Source organism: Peromyscus maniculatus, chromosome 8 (genome assembly GCF_049852395.1).
Source record: "Peromyscus maniculatus bairdii isolate BWxNUB_F1_BW_parent chromosome 8, HU_Pman_BW_mat_3.1, whole genome shotgun sequence".
Taxonomy (NCBI): domain Eukaryota; kingdom Metazoa; phylum Chordata; class Mammalia; order Rodentia; family Cricetidae; genus Peromyscus; species Peromyscus maniculatus.
In genome coordinates, this window is record NC_134859.1 from 45,862,545 (window position 1) to 45,883,941 (window position 21,397).

At 49.6% G+C, this 21,397-nt stretch overlaps 1 protein-coding gene across 9 annotated transcripts in view; it reads right to left on the reverse strand.

The window, feature by feature from the left end:
• Window positions 1–3,006: 3,006 nt before the first annotated feature.
• Window positions 3,007–21,397, reverse strand: part of Epn2 (epsin 2) — a 68,565-nt gene continuing 50,174 nt past the window's right edge. For all 9 annotated transcript variants that reach the window (XM_006973574.4, XM_015992432.3, XM_006973575.4 and 6 more), the window contains 5 exons: window positions 20,595–20,772; window positions 8,960–9,124; window positions 8,400–8,486; window positions 7,214–7,429; window positions 3,007–5,500 (listed from right to left, as the gene is read on the reverse strand). In XM_006973574.4, coding sequence (XP_006973636.1) covers window positions 5,211–5,500; window positions 7,214–7,429; window positions 8,400–8,486; window positions 8,960–9,124; window positions 20,595–20,772 — 936 coding nt within the window. In that variant the 3' untranslated portion in view covers window positions 3,007–5,210. The remainder of the gene's footprint in view (window positions 5,501–7,213; window positions 7,430–8,399; window positions 8,487–8,959; window positions 9,125–20,594; window positions 20,773–21,397) is intronic.

Below are 21,397 nucleotides of genomic sequence, written 5' to 3' on the forward strand. Positions count from 1 at the left end.
AGGCCCACACTGAAGGCAAGGGCGTGATGAGGGAACAATCTGGTGTCAGACTCCAGCCAGGAGGGGTGCTGCAAGGACACCCCTGTTGGGCATTTGGGGGGGGGGAGCTTTCATTGTGTTCTACCCTGAAGAAGGAAGGCAGGGAACTTACTCCTACAGACTCTCAACCCAGAAACTCTTACACGGAATGAGTTTATGCCGTGATTAAAACCCAGAAATTACTGTATGGCACAGACAGGGTGGCAGGGTGGCAGGCAGGAAGAGTGCAAGCACACAGTGGGCAGCAGAGAGCCACTGGCAGAGAGCTCAAGGCAGGTTCTGGGGCTGAACCAACAGCTCTGGGGGAGAGGGGGATGTGCCAGAAAAGTGAAGTCTGGGAAAGAACAGGCCAGTTTACAAAAGCAGAAATGAACAGGCACAAAGAAAGCTAAAAAGTCAGCATGGTAAGATTAGGAAGGGACTGGAAAGACAGCTGAGCAGAGAGCACTGGTTGCTCTTCTAGAGGACCAGGATTCGGTCCTGGTGGCTCACAGATGTCAGTAACTGAAGTCTGAGGAGATCTGACGCCATCTTCTGGACCCCAAGGGTAGTAGACATGCAACGACGTAGTGTAGACATACATTCAAACAAAATACCCATACACAATAAAAATTTAAAAAAAGGATTAGTAAGAGGACTCTAAACTCATTTCTAAGACTGAAAATTAAACCATAAAAGCCTAGTTGTGTGGTGAAGAACAAATGAAAAGCTGGATACAATGGTGCACACCTTCAATCCCAGCAGAGGCAGACGGATCTGAGTTCAAGGCCAGCCTGGTCTACAGAGTGAGTTCCAGGACAGTCAGAGCTACACAGTGAGACCCTGTCTTGGAGGTGGGGGGTGGGTGAGAGGCAGTATGTGTCCATGGCAAGAGCAAAGAGCTAAAATAAAAGCCCGCTAAGGTTCTGAGGGAAGTAGCCTGTCAGGTTTTTCTACCGCTGCAGTAAACACCATGGCCAAAAGCAAGGTGGGAGAAAGGGCTTATTGGCTTAGAATTCCACATCACAGTCCGCCACTGAAAGATGTCTTGGCAGGATCCTGGAGGCAGAGGTCATGGAAGGGTGCTGCTTACTGGCTTGTTCAGTCTGCTTCATTATAGCACCCAGGACCACCAGCCCAGTGATGGCATCACCCACAAAGGTGGTCCCCACTGATCACCAAATAAGCAAATGTCCCTACAGGCCTGCCCAAAGCCCAATCCTATGGAGGCATTTTCTCAACTGAGGCTCCCTCATCTCCCAATGACTCTAGCTTGTGTCAAGTTGATTCAAAACCAGCCAGCACACCACCACGGGATCCAGAACAAGTCCCAGCTGGCAATCTCCATGTGCAGGCAGAAAGCTGGCTCCCAGCTGCTCCCAGGACGGGCCACCTGCAGAGCTGGAGTCAGTACCTCCCACACTACTCATTAACAGCGGAGTCCTTACCCTCCTGCACTGCCGGGAGCCTGGCGCACTGGAGAAGGCTCTGCCCTCACAAACCCTACATTCTTGGCTTAACACAGGAAGGACCCATGCAAGCTCTTGGTCTGAGAGGTAAGACAGGCCTTGGTGCCCAGAGGTAACAATAACCGGTAACTTGCTAACCGAGCCTGTTTCCTACTATGCGGGACACAGAGGATCTGTGCCCATCTGACAGCCTGAAGCTTCTCATGACACAGCACTTCTGGGGCAGAGATGTGAAAGGAAGTGTGCTGGCTGGTTTTATGTCAATTTAACACAAGAGACTCTTGTGAGGAGGGGGCCTCAACTGGGGTGGGGGGGAGACACCTCCATAAGGTCAGGCTGTGGGCAGGCCTATTTTCTTAGTGATAGATGTGGGAGGGCCCAGCTCATTATGGGTGGTGCCATCCTTGGGCTGACAGTCCTGAGTTCTATAAGAAGGCAGGCCGAACAAGCCAGTAATCACTACTCCTGTATGAGCTCTGCATTAGCTCCTGCTTCCAGGTACCTGCTAGGACTTCCTCTAATGGTGAGCAGTGTAAACTGGGCAATCCCAGCACGTGGGAGGTGAGGCCTGCGGGTCTGATTGCTTTTGAGGACAGCCTGGTCTATAGAGTTCCAGGATGGCCAGGGCTACAAAGAGAAACTCTGGGGGGTAGGGGTGAGACTGGTGAACTGTGGTGTGTGTAAGCTTCAAACCCAGGACAAAAGGCTGAGCTGCCTATTTAACATCTCAAAGCAGACCAGGCCCCCTGGTTCTCCCAGCATCCCTCAGTTCCTACCTGTTAGAGGGTATGGATAGCAGCATACCCACCCTCTACCCTGAACTCTCCAGCCCAGGGGCTGGGCTGCCCTTCCCCAGAGGCTGCTCTTCCCTACATAATCCAGACATTGTGTTCACCTTCCTCCTCTTGTACCTTTGGGCTCCTGGCTGCTGTACCCAGTCCCCTTCTCTCCCATCTCCCCCCCACCCCATACACATACACATACACACACACACACACACACACACGGCCTAACTCAGGCTGGTCACGTGCACTCTGGACTGGACCAGGTGTCCCTGCCTCTGACCATGCTCTCCCACACATCTACAATAAGCTTTCTCCTCCACCATACCTAGGAGTAGTCATGCCCTTCCTTGCCTTTTTATTTCTTTTTCTCATTTAATGTGGAAGCATGAACCAAATAAACCCTTACAGCCCCCAAGCTGCTTTTTGGTCATGGTGTTTCATCACAGCCAAAGTATCCTGACTAAGACAGGAGGGAATGGGAAACCACGAAAGCATACCGAGAACTGTCCTCAGAACTGAAAGCCACCCGGGCAATGGCCTTGGGCCACCATTTGCCCAGCACAGCCTTCAGACAGGACGTGGCAATGCCCACCAACAGCAGAGCCGAGACTCAGACACTAGGTAAGGGTGGTGGCCTGACTGTAGACCAGGCTGTTTCCCTGGCCAGCCCTGCCATCTTGTCATAGTGGATGGGTAAAGCCAGGAGTAGGGAAAGGACACAGCCAGAAACCACATCATGATACAAATGATAAATTATATTTATACAGTAAATAAGTATCAACAGTCAACACAAATCCAAACCCAACCACCAGCCCTGGGACTGAGAAACAGCTGGGTGACTCCCTAGGGTGTCCATCAGGAGGGCATGGTGGCATGTGTGCAACACACACACTCACACACGGCAGTGGCCAGTGCCTTCATGATCAGTGCAGTGGGCAACAGGGACGTGCGCTGGGTGGCTGTGGGAGGGGGGACTCAGTGGCTATCGGGCTGGGGCCTCCGTCGGAAGGGCCCTCATCTTCCGCAGCAGAATCACTGGCCCCCAGCAGCAGACCTGGACCTGGCCTGTACAATTGGAAGGAAGTGCCATCTGAAACGCCGCCCACCTCCCGTCCCGTGATGCCTCCACCACTCCAGGAGGAGCCCAGTCACCAGCCTTCCTGAGCAGCAGAGCCCGCGCCTCCCCCTAGGCCGCGCTAGTCCTGGGAGAAGTAGGTAGTTGGGAAGGGCCCTTGGTGTGGGGGGCCTAGGAGCAGCGGGTGGGCTCTCAGACTCATGAGGGGCGTGAGTGCAGTCCTCCTTCAAGCAGGAACCACCGAGTCAACCACGTGGGTGCCGAGGACCCAAACTTTCTCTGGATGCAGAGAGGGGCTGCTGGCAGGTGGCCGGGTGCCCTTGGAGTTGAAGGTAAGAAGTTCATACTGCAAGACAAGGCAGAAGAGCCAGCCACACAAACTGCCAGGGCCAAGAAGGGGCAGTCCTTTCTCTGGAGAAAAGTCAAGTCAGTGGTCTCTCATTCAGGATTTAATACTTTCCTTAAGAGTGAGTAGAGTGAGGATTCGGAAGGTTGGGAGGGAATATAGCATCAGTGAGCGTCTGTTAAAAATCGACGCCATGTGAGGATTCTTTCATCTCCAAAGTAAGACAGGATCACTTCCTGGTCAAGAGCCTGAGCTGGAGCTGGCAGCGGACACATCAGGGTCAGGCCCTGTCCTAACTCAGCTTGGAGACTGGCCTGGGTGACCTATGAGCCCAGAAGTGCACAGCCGCCCCCATTTCACACAATCTCATTAACCTGAGCATGGTGATGGCACAGTCAGCCGCACCTCTGGGGTGCAGTAAACAGAAGTTCCGGGCAATCCCTGTGTGCCGGGTACAAAGACAGGGAGGAGCTGATAAAAACTGCCAGTCACACTCATGCGTCGTCTGTTTTTCCCTTTAACATTAAGATGTCAATACACTAGTAAAAAAGCCTCTCAGGATCTAAGCAAAAAGGCTCAAGAGTCAGTTGATTTGGTAATTCATCAGAAGAGCTGAGGAAGGGAAAAAGGCAACTGGAGGCTGCAGGGTTTTGTTACTGTTGCAAGTTTTTGTTTTAATAAAATGGTTTTTGTGTCATCAAATTCTGGAATTTTTTTCCTATAAAGAATTTGCTTAGTTTTCCATAAGGCATATTTTTGTCATCCAAATATCTCTTCTTTTAAAGTTTTCTTACAGTTAAGACCATAAATAAGAGAAATTAGACCACTAAAATAATACGTGCCAAGACCTTAATTCAGCCAGACTTGGTCAATTCTATCAAAACTAGACAGTTAAATAAGAACCACATTATAAAAATATTAGCCAAAAAAAGACTATTAGATAATTTTGCAAACTCAAATATGAAACTGTACTCAACAAAATGTGCAAACGTGCACAAGCACAGAGCCACGGGGCAGGGCTGTGCTCTGGTCAGCGTAAAGCCCCACACTGGTGCTGCTTACCTTGGACTCCCACGAGTCAAAGGAAGATAAAATATGCACAACCACTTCTCACCGGTCAGTGTGGTGTGGGGCCAGAGCTTCACTTTGTCCACACCCTGAGGATCACTGGGGGTAGGGCACACAATATGATTGTCCCAAGTCCTGGGCTAGACAGCATCCCAGAATCTTAGACAACACTGATAACACCTCCTTGTTCAAGACCTCAGTGGAGCACAGGCAGAGCTGAGCACTCAGGAAGAGAAACGGGCCCGGCTAGGACAGTGAGGCCAGCCCACCTGTACTCCAGCCTGAAGGTCTGGACTACAGCAACCACCCTTTCACCAGGAAGCTGGACCTGAAGCTCTAACACCCCTACCACCATATTCTCAGCCACTACACAAATCAGAGTGAGTCCCCGCTTGACATCCTTGGGCTCGGCACTCTGGGTGTTCACTCAGGCAAGTCCCAGCCTGGCACTAGAGAAGGAAGGGGTTGGTTGTGCCCGTCGCCTGAGCTGCTGACGGGGGAATGCCCACACTGCCTACCATTTTCATTGCTGTAGGGCCTAGTGGGGTCAATGAAGAGCCACTGGCCCCCAATGCTGAGTGTGGGGCTACTGAGGTCACGGGGGCCACGGGCTCCACCCCTGGACCAGATCCAAAAGACGCACTGCTCCCAAGAACAGGGCTCCCCCGAAGCTGGTTCAGTGTCAGCGGCTGGGGCTGGTTGACCTGGAAGGGGTTGACGGGGGCTGGGGTGGCAGCACCTGACAAGAGAGCAAGGAGAACACAACAGGTGAGTCACTGGAAGGCACAACCCTCAGGACAGGTGTAACCCCTCCCCACGCCTCCACGCCTCCACATCTGGCACTCCAACACTGATTAGGGGGATAAAAGTCACAGGAGACACTGGCAAACATCTACGTGAGGAGTATAGGACCTGTCCAGGGCTATAGAGCTAAACAAGGCAGAGCCAAGATCACACAGGCTTGGGTACTCTGGTTCTGAAGGGCGGGTACCCAGGCTGCTGTCAGTGGCCCTGCTCCCTCAGCCTGTCTGCCATTGTAGCTACAAGCATCTGTCTGGGAAAGGCCATGCAGCATCCTAGGACGTGCACACTGGCACCATGAAGAAGGTTTGAAAAGGGCCTGCTGCTGAGAAACCAGGTGGTCCACTCTCACCCGGCCTCTCTAAACAGCCCTCAACCAAAGGCTCTTCTGTCAGTGAAATAACTGGTGCGTCTGTCTTTCCGGGATACGTGACACTTCTGTCACTAAGTCTCTGGGCTCGTTTGGCCCCACTCACCAACATGGCCTGCTCATCAAGGGGCAGTGTGAGCCACCATGATAAGAAGCTACTGTACTCTGACCCACTCTGGGGTACACTTCTACCAGGACTGTTATGTGACCCCAGGTCCACAGAAACAAAGGTGATCTGTAGTCCTATCAGGAATGGCAGATCCAGGTCTACCCATGAGGCCCAGAATGACCCTGAGTCCACCACATCTGCCAAAACTTCCTCAACCTGGCCATGGCCCCTGAAGTCCATAATAGGTTTGTAGGCACGGCCCACCACAGTGTGGGAGCCCCTAACAGCTCTTGGACTCTGGGACTGGGGAGAAAAGTCTCTTGGGCAGGAACAGGCACCAGATTAGCTGAGGACTCAAGTCCTGTCCAGCCCCACTCACAGGGCAACTTTCCTCTAAGATATCATGCCTTCAACCATTAGAACCTCAGGGTTGGATGGAACCCAGAAATTCCACAGATCCTATTTCTGCCCGCAGGCCCCAAACCTCAGCTTCTAGATATCATACTCTTCTGCCAGGACCTGCAGGGACAGAGAAATAAAGTCCTCCAGCCCCTGACACATAGAGTCAGGTCAGGGTTGACACTCTTGGGAGGCCTAAGTCTTGAAGAATCTGTGCAGACTAAGGGCAGAAGTATGGACTAGATGAAGAGCTCAGCTAAAGGGATGTGGAAAGGGGGTGTGCAAGCAGAGTGAGCAGGGAGTGTCACGGCCTGGAGGTAGAGGGGACCGCTCAATCTGGAGGGTTGTTATTCAGCTCAGTATAGCCAAGAGTACGGTGCACATGGGAATGCAAGAGGGTAGAAATGGGCTAAAAGGTTGGAGGTCAGAGTTCAGAGCAAGGCCATGGGGACCCCAAGTACTGGGTCAAGTTATTGGGCCTGTCCTCTGGCAGTGAGGGCCTGGAACATGCTGTGCAGAATGCTGTGCCAGGCACTATGACAAGGCCCTTCAGCCTCCAGGAGTAACTCATGCTAAGCGCTAAGGCGTTGTTGCTGCTACACAAGGGGTAGACACAGGGCAGCAAAGGCCTCCACGAGGCCCAAAGCCAGCACTAGGAAGAACATCCCTGCAGGCACAGGCTCCCTCCAGGAAGCAGTCCCTGAGAGGGACAAAGAGGCAGAGGCCAGCATGGACACTCCAGCCACTGATGAAGGCCAGCAGCACATGCCTACCTGGTGCCAGGAAGGGATTGAGGGACTGGGCTGGTGGGGCAGGCTTGGTCACCAGTGAGTCCAGGTTCACCAGAGCCGCGTTGGGGCCCAGGAAGGACTCGGGTGTTTTCCGGGCACTGCTAGGCTTGCTTGAGGCAGAAGTCAGGGGCTGAGACTCGAAGAGGTCAGGGCTCGTGGTTCTGCTGTCCTGGGCTGGGGCTGAGGCCCCTGACTCGGCTGCAAGACAAGGACAAAGCAAGTGTCTTCTCATCCCATGTGTAAACTATTGTAAACAATGCTCGCGCGCGCGCACACACACACACACACACACACACACACACACACACACACACACACACACACACAAAAGCATTAAATAAATAAATGAATAAATAAACCAAATGTAATTAAAAAACAGTAAATGGAAAAGCAAGATTCATACAAGTATACACAGCACAATCCTCAAAAATATCAAGGTATGATTGGAGGTTCACAGCAAAGTATAATTATACACACCCTTGTTTCCATTAATTTTCCACATTTTCTTTCTGAGCTCTTGACAGTGAGACGCAAGCAGACTACTGAGGAGCCAGTGAGGTATCTCCACAGGTAAAATGTCTGCAGCAGACTACTGAGGAGCCAGTGAGGTATCTCCACAGGTAAAATGTCTGCAGCAGACTACTGAGGAGCCCGTGAGGTATCTCCACAGGTAAAGCGTCTGCAGCAGACTACTGAGGAGCCCGTGAGGTATCTCCACAGGTAAAGCGTCTGCTGCGTTAGCCTGAGACTCTGAGTTCCATCACCAGAGCCCAGTAAAAGGCAGATGCAGTGCCTCACAAGTCTACAATCCCAGCATTCCAACAGCAGACAGGAGGCAGAAAGAGCAGAATTTGCTGGAAGCTCACATGAGATGACAGGAAAGAACCACCGACAGACAGACAGACACAGGCACACACACTTCTCCCTGAAAAGCTTGTTCCTTCTAAAATCAACCAGGTGGTCAAATACACAAAATGCAGGGTAGTTGTGGTGGTGGCGCACACCTTTAATTCCAGCACTCGGGAGACAGAGGCAGGTGGATCTCTGTGAGTTCAAGGCCAGCCTGGTCTACAAAGCAAGTTCCAGGAAAGGGACAAAGCTACACAGAGAAATCCTGTCTCGGAGAGAAGAAAAAAAAAATGCTATATAGAAACCATCTTTAACCTACCTGGTTGTTTTGAAGTTCGAAGGTTGTCAAATTCAGAAAAGTCATCTTTAGCGTTACCATTGAAATTATTGAAGAGTTCAAAAGACCCTGAGGGAATATACAAGCCGGTGACTGAGGGCATCTCTTTCCACTCCCCAGCACAACAGGTACCCCATTTGCATGGGGACAGTGGGCTAACACAGGCCACAGCGGCTTCTCCCAAGCATCCCACATCATAGTGTAAACTCAGGGCCAAGCCAGTCAATTACTTGGACTGAGAAGACAACAGGTGGGATCAGGGAACATGAATGCCTACCACTGTCTCTACCATCCTACGCCAAACATGGTAAGAGCCAGCAGTGTGGGCAAATGTGGGTAGGGTCTGGACACTGGGAGAGAGTCTGTGGAAGTGTCCCCAGGGAGACACGAGATCAGCCTGCCACCCAGGGAGAAGGCCAGAACTCATGTTTGGGGCCCAGTGGGAACAGAAATGGTCAGTCAGCTAGCTACCGCCAGTGCACCAGGAGGGAGGGAGGGAGAAGCAGTGAAGCTCCAGAAACCAGGCTGAGCAAAGGGATCACCTGAGGCAGAGCTGGGCTTGGCAGCTCCCCAGGCATCTGCTGTTTTCCCAGCATTGGAGGCAGGCTGCTGTGAGGCTGCCCAAGGGTCTGGGTTCTTGGGGACAGACTGTGTGCTGGCTGTGGTAGGCACTCCCCATGGGTCCACAGAGGCAGCCGGCTTGGTACCTGAAGAAGGCAGAGTCAAAATTCAGAATAGGGGCTGGAGAGTGTTAAAGAGTTTCCATGTTTTTGCAGAGGACCAGGGTTTAATTCCCAGCACTCACAACAGCATGTTCACAATAGTCTGTAAGTCCAGTTCCAGGGAATTTGACATCCTCTGGCCTCCTCTGGCATATACACAAAAATGGTACACATAAACTCACACAGCCTCACACACATACACATAAACTTAAAGCTGTTAAATGCAATTAACAAACTGTAACCTGTAACCTGGAATTGTAAGCCAAATAAGCCTCCTCAGCCAGAAAAAACAAACAAACAAACAAAGAAAAACTCACAGGTAACTTCAGAAAGTGTGAAATAAATGGGGTGAGGGCAGAGGATACAGTGACACACGAGTCTGTGCCCTGCCAACTGAGGGTGGCAGCTACCCAGAGGGTGCCACACCATGCCAACAAGACTGGGCAGAGCTAAGTCCAGAGCCTGCCAGACAAGAGTGACTGGAGACAGTCCTCTAGTAAGTCCACAGAGAGCAAAGCTAAGACATTCTGAACATTTCCCAATACACAGGGGGCTCCCAGGAGTCCCCCAAGTCAAAAGAAGCTATAAGGAACAAGTCTACTTCCCCTACAAGCGCAGGCTCCATTCCAGACATGACGCTTGGCTCCCCAGAGGCACCCTCCCATCAGCGTTGGGGGGACCCTGCTCTCGGATGGTTGAGTACCAAGGAAAGAGGCTAACAGAATAGGTGGGTGCTTATCACCAGGTTCAGCAGTAGAACATTCCAAACTATGAGCAACAAACAAGGTCAACTTAGGGGGTCACACCTGCCTTTGACAAGGGTTGGACGGCCTGGTGGGACAGCTTGGCCAGTCAAGAGGAGAACCAACTTCTACTAGTTGACTTCTGACCTCTACACATGAACCACCCTACACTCTCCCCCTCGACACACACACTAAAAAAAAAAAACAAACACCTTTTAAAAGGGGGATAGAGAATATTTCTGTGTATATCTAATGTTAAATGTCAAGCTAGTGTGTGGATTTTCCAACTACTATTGTGAAAAAATGAAACAAATCATCCTTTCTTGTGGAAGACAAATGTTTAAATACTGCACCATTTCCAGGTCCACTACAAAGCACCCTGAACCAAACCAAGCTGTGTAACCCACCTCCTGCTTTGCCTTTTGGTTGCTCAAAGCTGAAACAATGCAGTGGATAGCTGTACCACACTTCTGAGTTTACTACAGAAATAAGGTGTGCGTGTGGGGGGGGAGGGGGTGTCATTCTTTGGCGACTGGCTTTGTTTACCACACATTTCATTTGTGGAATTCTCCTTTGCTGATCTGTAGCTGAAATTTATCTATCAAAAGGTCCCAGACGATCATGGGGCAGACCCTGTCTGTGCTTTGTGCCGCTCCTATTCTTGTTTACATCCCTTAGTTCTGTGCACACCTGACAGCTACTGGGCCACAGGCCCCCGCGCTTTCAGCACATAATTCCAGACTGCCTCCACACCGCTTATGATCCACTGAGCAGGTCCTGCTGCCCTGGGAGTTGCTTCTAACTTTCTGATATAACCTACTTTTTTAATCTGTACCAAAAGTGGTACATATGAAGTCTATTTTGCAATAGTTTTATGTTTTCTTGCTCTCTAATAAACATGTTCATCCTTTTACATATTCATGGGTCATTCATGACCCCCTCTTCCTACGAGGTCCATGTCTTTCAAGTGTCCTCTAGGGTTATCCCTGTCTGACTAACTCCCTCAGCAGCATGGATTAAAGCACCCATTCATTCTTGGGATCTCAGATCTTCAGGTGTTCATCACAGGGCTCCCTGGTCTGTTGTGTTGGCCTACTGATTTCCTTCTCTGCATGATCTTAATTATCTTCACACATATTATGATAATGACCTCCCCTCTAAGACAGAGTCTCATGTAGCTCAGTCTAGCCTCAAGCTATGTAGCTGAGGATGACCTCAAACCTTTTCTAGTGGGGAGTGGGAGGGTCCGAGACAGGGTTTCTCTGTGGAGCCCTGGCTGGCCTCTGGAACTCACTCTGCAGGCGAGGCTCGCCTGGAACTCAGAGATCCGCCCACCTCTGCCTCCCAAGTGCTGGGACTAATGGCATACACCACCACCCTGATGGCCCTGAATTTATGATCCTCTAGTTTCTACTCTGAAGTACTAGGAATGAGGACGATTTTTAATAACTGATATGGCAAATCCCAGTCTGAGCCTAACTGTTTCTGGCTCTTACTTTTCCATACTGATCATAGAAAAATCATTTAGTTAATAGAAAGATCAGGAATACTATGTACACATTCCTCAACTTACTCTTCATTTAGAGCTGGGTAGAAGCAGGAAGACCAGGAGTTTGAAGACAACCTGGGCTACAACAAATCCCTGTTCTAAAACAAACAAATAAACAAATAACAAAGTGTGGTGAAACTTTGATCAAAACTGCATTCAATTCCCGATCAATTTGGGAAGAATCATTACAGTAATAGGGAGTTTTCTAAATCAAAGTGATACCTCTGTGCATTTACATTTTTTCAATAAAATTCAATCATTCTTATTTAGGATTGATATAACACTAAGATTTATTCTAAGGAATTTAGTACCATTGCTGGGAGCAGGTATTTCATTTAATTTTGTGTACTATGCATGTATCTAGCAATCTTACTGAACTCTACTGATACACGCCTTTAATCACAGCACATGGGAGGCAGATGGATCTCTGTGAGGTGAAGGACAGCCTGGTCTACATAGTGAGTTGTAGGAAAAGCAGGGCTATGTCTCAAAAAGAACAAACAAACAGAAAGAGAAAGGAAGGAAAGAATTGATTCTGACGGTTCTATTAATTCTTAATCCATTTAATCTATGAAAGTTTAAGTATCTGTAAACGCTAACGTCATCTAACCTTTTACATTTTTTGTCATCCTGTGGCACTGGCTAGAACCACTCACAATGAAAAGTAGTGGGATAGATCACAGGCATCTTGCCTTGCACCTGACCTGACAAAAATCAACTTCTAATATCTTAGTATTTAGTTAGCTTAGAAGCTTCCCTCCATTTATTTGTTTATCTATTTGTTTACTTTGAGTCCGACATCTGCTACCTTCAATTGCTCTTCACCTTGGTTTTTGAGACAGGGTTGCTCACTGGGCCAGGAGCTCACCAATTCAAACAGACTGAACCATCAGCTCCCCAGGGGCTGGATTCTAGACACGAGCCACTATGCCTGGCCTTAAGTGAGCATGTGCGGGGAGGCTTGTCCCAAGTGACCGGTAAATACGTTACCAACTATGGCGTCTATCTCCCCAGCCCCAGGCTTCCTCCATTTAGAAGCCCCAAGTGTTGTGGGAATTTCCCCCTTATTCTAAGATTGCCAAAAATACCTCAAAGAAAAGCTGCCTCTGCTTCTATCAAAGTGATTGCACATTTGTTTTCATCTTTAGTAGGGCCAGTTTCTGAGGACTTGGTTCTTACAGAGACTCTCTATAATACACCCTATCTTCTAAAACACTTTCCTGATTTACATTTCTTTTCAATACATCCATATTCATAAGTGGCCCTGTCCTAAAATAGTTGAACCCACATTGTACACTGTCTAGTTTAATGTCAAGGTTACCTCAGTCTCTGGAAACTGAGTAGAAAGTGGAAGGAGTTTAGATTAAAAAGTAGAACTGTTTCTGAATGCTATTAGAATTTACCTATAAAATCCTCTGGGTGGGCTTGGGGGAAGGGGTTAGGTACTCTTTTCGATTTCTTTCATGGTAAATAAGCCTTATCTCTACTTACATTTTCTTCTTTGGGAAGGGAGGCAGGGTCTCATGTTACCCTGGGTGGAACTCAATAGATCTTTAACTCTTTTTTGTTGTTTTGTATTTCAAGACAGGGTTTCTCTGTGTAGCCTTGGCTATCCTGGAACTCGGTAAACTAGGCTGGCCTTGAATGCAAAGATCTGCCTGCCTCTGCCTCCACACTGCTGGGATTAAAGGCGTGCATCACCACTTCCTAGTAGGTCCTGAACTCTTTAAACCCTGTCTCAACCTCCCTTGTGCAAGGATTACAGGCACGAGTCACCACAGCCAGCCTTCCTAGTTCTCACTGGCATCTTTGAACACTGAAGTTTTCAGACCTGTAAGCAGAGTGCTCACAGCAGAAGTTGTTCTTAACTCTTCATTGCCATTCTGTTTCTGAAACTTCGTGGGACCTGGCAGCACAGTAACCCTAACCACTTGGGAGGTTAAGGTAGGAAGACTGAAAGTTGGGTGCCTACCTGAGCCACACAGTAAGACAGTTTGGGCACCTAGAAAGACCCTGTCTCGGAAAAAGGGTCGGGAAGAGGGGTAGGGAAGTACTCGGGTACAGTGTCGATCACGGGTGTGCATGGGGGTGAGAGTGAGATCTACCCAGCTAGGTCCCGTTTATTATCTTTTCCAATGACTAACTTGCGTCAGTTTATGTGCTAGTGCACTAACTTCTCTCCCTCCCTGTGACTCCCTCCTCCTCTGCCTGGGTGCAATGCCATTCTATCCTCACTAACTCTGTGCATCTCCCCATTGCTAATGTGAACATTGTAAAGTTGTAATTTTGTTCTTACTGCTGTGCATCATTGCAGACAGTCCTTATCACATTCTGCCACGACAAGATGTAGCCTTCCCCTCCACTTCTAAAGTGTACTTCACTGAATATAAAGTTCTGGACTTCGGTAGATTTGGGAGTTGCTTCCGAATTTCACACATCTTGTTTCCACTTATCCTTAGAAGAAAGATGATTTTCTAGCAATGGATGTTTAGGTATGGACGATGGCTTCTGCAAGCACACTGGAGTCTCCCCCACTGTCCTCAGCACTGTCACTGTCCAGCTCCTTCCCTGGACACAGTCTGGCTTTGCTCACACAGGCTACCTGGACCAGCTGCCTTAGCATTCTTCAGCTCCCTGGACCTTTTACAATGTTCTTGGTCATCATCTCCTTCAGACGAGTGAGCTACAGACATCCACACAGGCTCCATGCCCAGCCTGGCCACATTGGTTCCCTGTGGTTTCAGACACACCAGAGAAACTCTCTGCCGTCTGTCTCAGGCCTCACTGAACCTGTTCTATGCCCTAGTCACTCTAGAATCCTCCACTTACCTTCTTTTAGACCATTTACCAAAACCACCCATCTAACCAGGATTTTGGTTTGTTTTTTTTCCCTAGACTGAATTCCCTATTGTAGAAGGGCGGACAATTCTAACCCCAACTCTAGCCACGAGGGAACACCCAACAAGGTTGTGACAACCAGGATGTGCCAGGGATAAGAGAAGAGCAGCAAGGACTTGTCAGTCTTAGGAAGTCAAGGACTGTTCTCCGGGCTCTGAAAGATTCAGGACTCCATTGCCCGCCCCCCCCCCCCCCCCCCCCCGCGCGGTCTACCCCGCACTGTGGAGCTGGTCTACTCCACAGAGTTAGAGTGGCCCCACCATTAGTCTTCCTCTGCATGGCTTTATGCCCGCAAAGGTCTGAAGTGCTAAAGGGCTTGCTCGGGGCCCACTAAGACGCTGTAGGCTCTATGGCCATGCTCTCATCTTCCGGCCTAACTAGGCTGTCTGGCTAGTCTAGTGCCCCAGTATGGAGGGGAGGAGTGAGTGCAGCCTCACCTCTCCCCAGGCTTGCTGCAGTGACCCAACCAAGAGCTGTGAGCTAGCCGACACTCGCTGTCAAGAACCCTCCCAAACGACACCTTCCTGTCCTCATGGCCTGCCAACTCTTGTTTGGACTTTTCCACTTCTACTGCTGTTGCACCAGAACCATCAGGCTTCCAAAACCTGTCTCCCTGAGAAGTGCCTCTGACCTTTCACCCCAGTTTCTCTATGGGCCTGGAACTACATTTCCAGGCCTGTGTGATGCTTTGCCAGGATTGTGACCCTGGCCTCAGTTGGACTCACACTGCAGGAACTAAGCCCTTACTCTGCTTCTGCTCCCCAAGAGGGTACCTCATCAGGTTATGGCCCTGTCCCGACTGGAGAGTGACATGGTAGAAATGGTTTGCCAAAGGGAAGGCTGGGCAGGAAGCCAGAGAGCTGTGGTGTGACGACACAGAGATCCCAGGACCAATGTCATACGGGAGCCGTATTAACACATGCTTTCCTGTCTCCCTGCTTACAGGCCCATGTAAGGAATACCCACTGCAAGGTCCACTTCTCTCAGCTAGCTCCAACTGAAGAACACAGGCTGGGGAGACCTCACTGTCCTGCAGTGCCTCTCAGAAGACGGTTGCTACCTTTCTTTTCTAGTTGCCTATTACCTAGGAGACACATCCTATCGTTTCCAACCCCCACTGCCCTTTTCCCTAAAGAAAACCTTAATGCTTTTCCTCACCCGCTCCCCTAGTCTATGGGGGTTAGATAATACCCTGAGGATCCTCATGGGCTAAAGTGAACCCCAATTCCAAAACGTCATGTGGGAACTGCAGTGTGAGCTTCTTTATGTCCTAGGCCCTGGAGACCAAACATGCAGTGAGCCTTCTAGGGAGCCACTGGCTTGCATGAGAACATGACCTTGAGCTCCTAGGGATGGAGTAGGCCACAGGTGGACAACAACAGATCAAAGCAGGCCTGAGTATGCATAAGTATTACACTCTTGAGCCAGCAGGTCACACTGGCCTAAAGGTAGCCATTGGGTTCTCACTTTCTGAAGCTACCTCAAATCCTAACATTGCCTCAGACAAGACAGCACAGTTCCCACCCTGCAGCTTTCATACCATCCCATCATACAGCTCCCCACCCAACCTGCTGGAGTCCATTGCAGGGTACTCATACACTGGTCTTGCTTACAGGTGAAGGTGAATGCCTCTGGGTAAGTACATGTGCTCTGTCTCCACAGGCGGGGCTGAAGCTGCGTCCCCTTCTAGACCATGCTGATACCATGGAAATCTAAGACTACACAGGAAACCAGGAGACCGGGGCTACAAGCACAGGCATGAAGCGCTACTCTCGCTGCTGCACTGAGAGTTGACAGGGGCATCCCAAGAGCTTGGACTCAGTGGGAAGCCTGGGACAAGGTGTGTGATCCTGGCTGTCCACGATACCTATCTTTAGAGAGCCCCTGGAGGATGTTATCACACTATCTCCCTAAGAACACAGATTCTGGGGAAGACCTAGTACAGATGTCTAGTAGGTCCCTGTAGTAGAGACCAATAGGGAGCCAGGATGCATGCAAATCTGAGCTCCTGATGCACTCAGAGCCTTGTCCAAACCCCTCACATGCAAGAGTGACCTGACCCGGGCACACAGCCCAGGCTTCCTCCATAGTCACGTTACTCTACCCTAACAATCTGCTCAGCATTCCTCCAGCCAAGCCCCAGGATGGTCCCTGTCTGTGTGAAGAAACAAGTCATTGTACCAACCTGAAACAACAGGCAGCCAAGAGGCAGAACATGGGGCAGGAGGGGGTCCTGAGAACAAGATGACCACACCTCCACAGGCAGACACCCAACCATGTCCTTAAGAAGAAAAAAGAGAGGGGCTGGAAAGAGAGCTCACTGGTTAGGAGTGCTTGATGCTCCTTCAGATAGAGGTTCCCAAAACCCGAATCAGGTGGCTCACAACAACCTGTACTTCCAGCTCTAGGGGACCCCATGCTTTCTTCCGGCTTCCATAGGTACCCCTGTATTTGTGACATACATAAACAAATAAAAATGAAATAAATCTTTGGAGGAGGAGAAGTTTCGCAGGCAGAATAAGACACAATACAAAGATTAGGTGTGTAAGGGGACAGGCTGCCTACACACCTCACAGTCTGAGTCCTGAAGCTTTCCCTGGCTACCCGGGTTTTGTAACTCTGAAACATTGCTACACTCTCCTCCTGAGCCAGCAGCATGCAGAGCCAGCAGGGACAAAGTAATCAAAACTCAGAGCTCTGAACAGGGAATGAAATGCATGCTCAGCTCAAACCCTTGCCAATCTCAGACAACATAGATCATCAGGGACAGACTGTTGAGCCCAAATGAGTAGTCGAGTTTCCGGTCTGCAAGTGATACTGGGGTCCTAGGTATATGAGTCTGGGACTCTGCAAGCTGATGGGCTGAATTCAGTGCCAAGTGAGTAGACACCATAGACACAAGTAGGCAGTCCTATATGCCAGTACAGATTGCTTCAATCACTGTGCAAAGACAGTGCCGCCCTGACCTGCTCCACAGGAAAACAGCAGATACGGAGCTGCCCAGCTGCCCTCAGGAAGGCTGGGGCTCCTCTGTGGATAGATAGGGCAATGAGGCCATTACAAGGCCTTTCTATGTCTTCAGGGCCTGGCATCAGTAGGTCCTGCTATGTCACCCACCCAATAAATAAAGGCTCATTTAAAGCTCAAATGAGTGAGAAAGGAGAAGGGAACCAAGTTCAGAAAGACAGCAGCTTCCGCTTCCTCTGTGGATCCATTCACAGGAGTTCAGTGGATAGATGAATATTCATGTGTACAGCCGGCAGTCACAGTCACACAGGGGTCACCGAGAAGCCAGAGCACACCTGCTACCGCCAGGCGGAAGTTAGGCTCAGTCCTAGCCTTGGCTCTGGTGGGTGGGTAGACAGTCAAGGGGACAAGCCAGCCAAGGCCTTCTGAATTGCCAGGCTGTGAGGCCTCTTCAGACCAGGTGGCAGCTTTGTGTGTCTAGAAGAGAGGAGGAAGTGCCCCGCTGACCTGGCAGGCTCCAACTTCCCTCCTCTGGGCTCTTAGCATTTCCTCCCAAGGCCACTTGGCTCAGCAGTCCCCAGTGCTACTTGGAAAGAACTGGTAATAAGGGGACCCACTACAAACGGTGGCTTTCAGAAAAGCATTCCTTTCATGCAGACAGCAGCTGTGTGCTGTGGGAGAGGCTGTAATAATTCTGAGTACCAGGGGACTGAGGAGTGGCTCTGACACTTGGGTTTTAGCAGAGGCTAAGCAGTAAACCTGTATGTACCACATGCCTGCTCTGTGGTCAGTCAGCTCAAAGGTACAAGAAGCAAAGCACCTGACTATGACAGGTGGCTGGGGTAAGGCTCCGAGAACACGGTAACTTCACATCATTTTTCAAAAGCACCTTCACAGGACACAGCTGCTCAAGAACTAGTGGCCCGGCCACACAGTGCCAATGAGTACCATGTGAGGTGATTTCCAATGATACCCAGGCACATACACGGCACAAGCTGGAACAATGTGGCCTGAATTAGGTTAAACAATGTGGGGGGGAAGGAAGTGGACAGACAGCTAAGATTTTACCAACAGCTGGAAGGATGCACTTCTGGAACTTACCAGGCTGCACAGCTTTCCAGCAATCCAGGATGTTCTATCATAAACTGAGCTGGTCCTTCCCTAACTAGCTCTGTGACTCTGGGGAGAAGAACAACCTTTCTGGGCTTTGGTGGTCTGTGTATTCCTCCAGCCCAAGAAACTTCATGTGCTAGGAATGTCACCCAGAGTAAACCAATTCGGCCATGTTCATGTTTCAAATCTGACTAAATTTCTCTCACATTTACCCATAAACAAAACTCAGAAATACAACTCATTAAATACTTACTATTGCTTTAAATGCCAAATGGAGTGTGTCAAATGCCTGAGAGTGAGCAAGTACACAGAAGAAAAGCCACAGGACAGCCCTCAGACAGCTATCCATGAGCAGCATCTACGTTCAGAACAGTTTTAAACCAATTTTTAAACAATAGAAAAACTGGATTCATAATGGCCAGAAACTAAACACAATGCAAATGTACATCAAGAGGGGAATGTGTGAATGATGTACCACATCCACAGAGGATATTTCTGGCCCGGAAAGGACTAAACTGTTGCCACATTGCAGACAAACTTCTAACAAACGAAGGCTCCAGCGATGTGACTTTTGTTCACGTGATCTGTCCACAGCAAAGTCTTGAGGAACAAAAAGCAGAACAGCAGGTCGGTGGCTAGGAGCTGAGTGCAGGTTCTTTCTGGGTAATGGAAATGTTCTCTCATAGCAACAGTTATGTAGCTCTACAAATGTGTGGGGTTTTATTATTTTGTTATTATTGTTTTTATTATTTTTATTATTTATTGTTTTGTTTTTTTAAATACTCCAGCTTAAAACTGTCAGAATGGTAAACTTCATCTCTGTTTAAAGATTAGGCACAGGACACATCCCAACAGAGTATAAGGTACCTGTCCTCAGCAGGCCATGTCCTACTTCATGCTTCCTGGCACAGCTCCTGGAAATGACCCTGATCCCACCCACCAGGAATTCTTTAGCTGGACTTCAAGAATGGTCATTTGACAAAGAGACTGTGTTTCAGATTTGGGGGAAATATCCAAGTCATTCTCTGAAGGGCTACTATCCTTGGGGAACCACAGTACTTCTACATCTGCCTTACAGTCTACACTCTATCCCTCAAGAGTACAACCACCACAGGTTTCCTGATCTCCAGGAAATGAGAACTTAGGTAACACCACCTGGCCCCAGTTAAGTGGGCAGGCTCCACATGGTCACCATGGCCAGCATGATGCCAATGGGCATCTGAGGCTGACATATCCTGTGGACCAAATACAAGCATTTGCAAGGTGTGCGTCAGTCCCTGAATAATCTGACACCCACTCTTGTCCTCTCACCTACCTACCTGCTGCCCACATCACAATGCACAGGTCCCTGTGTCTGGATTCACTCTCCCTGCAGGAATTCCATGCCTTCTGACACTCTTCTACAGGACACTGTGCTTCTCGGTGGCACCCACCTCTAAGATGCTCACCTCACTGCTCTGACCTCAGGAGACCCTCACTAAAGCCTGGCTCACACAGCACTGCTACCAGCTATCCCCCACCATCCTGCCAAGGACAGAAACTATTTATCTGTGTGTCCCAGGGTCTTCGCGTGGTAGAATATAGCCTGGCACTTGGTCTGTATTAACAAACGTCCTGAGAACTGAGCTGAGTACAAAAGAAGGTCCAGTTCAGGGAAACAAGAACTGCAAGAGACGCAGGCAAGATGCCACAACACACACACACACACACACACACACACACACACACACACACACACCACAGACATGTCTAACAGGACTCAGAGCACCAGGCCAGAAGCACAAACACCAAAGGCCAAGCCCCTACCAGCAATTAAGACACTTCATGAGCCAGGAGCGTCACCCATGGTGAACCAATTCTGCCGTGTTCGTGTTTCAAATCTGACCAAAAACTCATGTTTACCAATAAGTAAAACTTAGAAATGTAACTCATTAAATGAACTTTCTGTCCCCAGGAGGATGAGCTCCTTCCTGCTCAGTGTCAGTGCTGAGGATCAGACCAACCTGAACTCCCACAAGGAACCCAGCCAGCTGAGGGGGGAGGGGGGGGACAGAGAGAGAGAAAGAGGGGGGACACAGAGGGGGAGAGAGACAGAAGGGGAGAGAGACAAGAGAGAGAGACAGAGGCGGGGAGAAAATACCTTCCCATCAAAAAGGCAAGCCTAGGAAACCAGCAAGCTATTTACCAAATGATGGCCAGGGGTCAGAAATGTTCACAGGAGCCGCTGTTCCACTCCAGGGGTTGGTCTGGTTAGCAGAGGCCCCTGGACCCCAGGGTTCAGTTTTCTGGGTAACAGGGCATGATGAGCTGGGAAGGGCATCCATTAAATCCAACAAAGTAGTCTGCTGTGAGTGGGAGCCTGGCTGTTAAAAAAAAAAAAAACAGAAGGAATGGTTTCACTTGGTTACAGTCATAGCGAATACCCACATACTAAGCACAAATATTAGTTCTCAGCACGGCACAGGCCTTCTGGGAGGAAGTTCTGAAGGACTTGGAAATTGAGCTGCTGCAGCCCCAAGTCTCCACTAGAGCTCCTGCTTCCCAGGGAAGCCAGGGATCCAGTACACCAAAGTACTTATTATTTGCCAAGTGTCTACAAGTTGTAGGAGTTTTCAGGGCTCACAAACTCTCTCAGGATAATGCTGGGATGGCCCAGACTGTGATCACCCATAATCCCCCTCTTCACCTGCCTTGGTTTCCTAATTACCAGCACTCAGTACCCACCCTCTCCCTATCCTTCCTGTTCCTACCACATCTGTCATCAAGATGGCGGGGTGGCGGGCATTATTATACCTAGTGAAGCCACTAGAATTCTGGTCTGGGAGCAATCTCTCTGACTGGATGGTACTAAGTTTGTCAGAAGAGAGCCACATTCTGGTCACCTCTGTGTCATAGCCTAGCAAAGTAGGGGAGATGGCGGACAGGATGGGAGGGATGGAGACAAATGGCTTTTTTTTTTTCCGGGCCAGAGAATATCCCAAGTGCCAT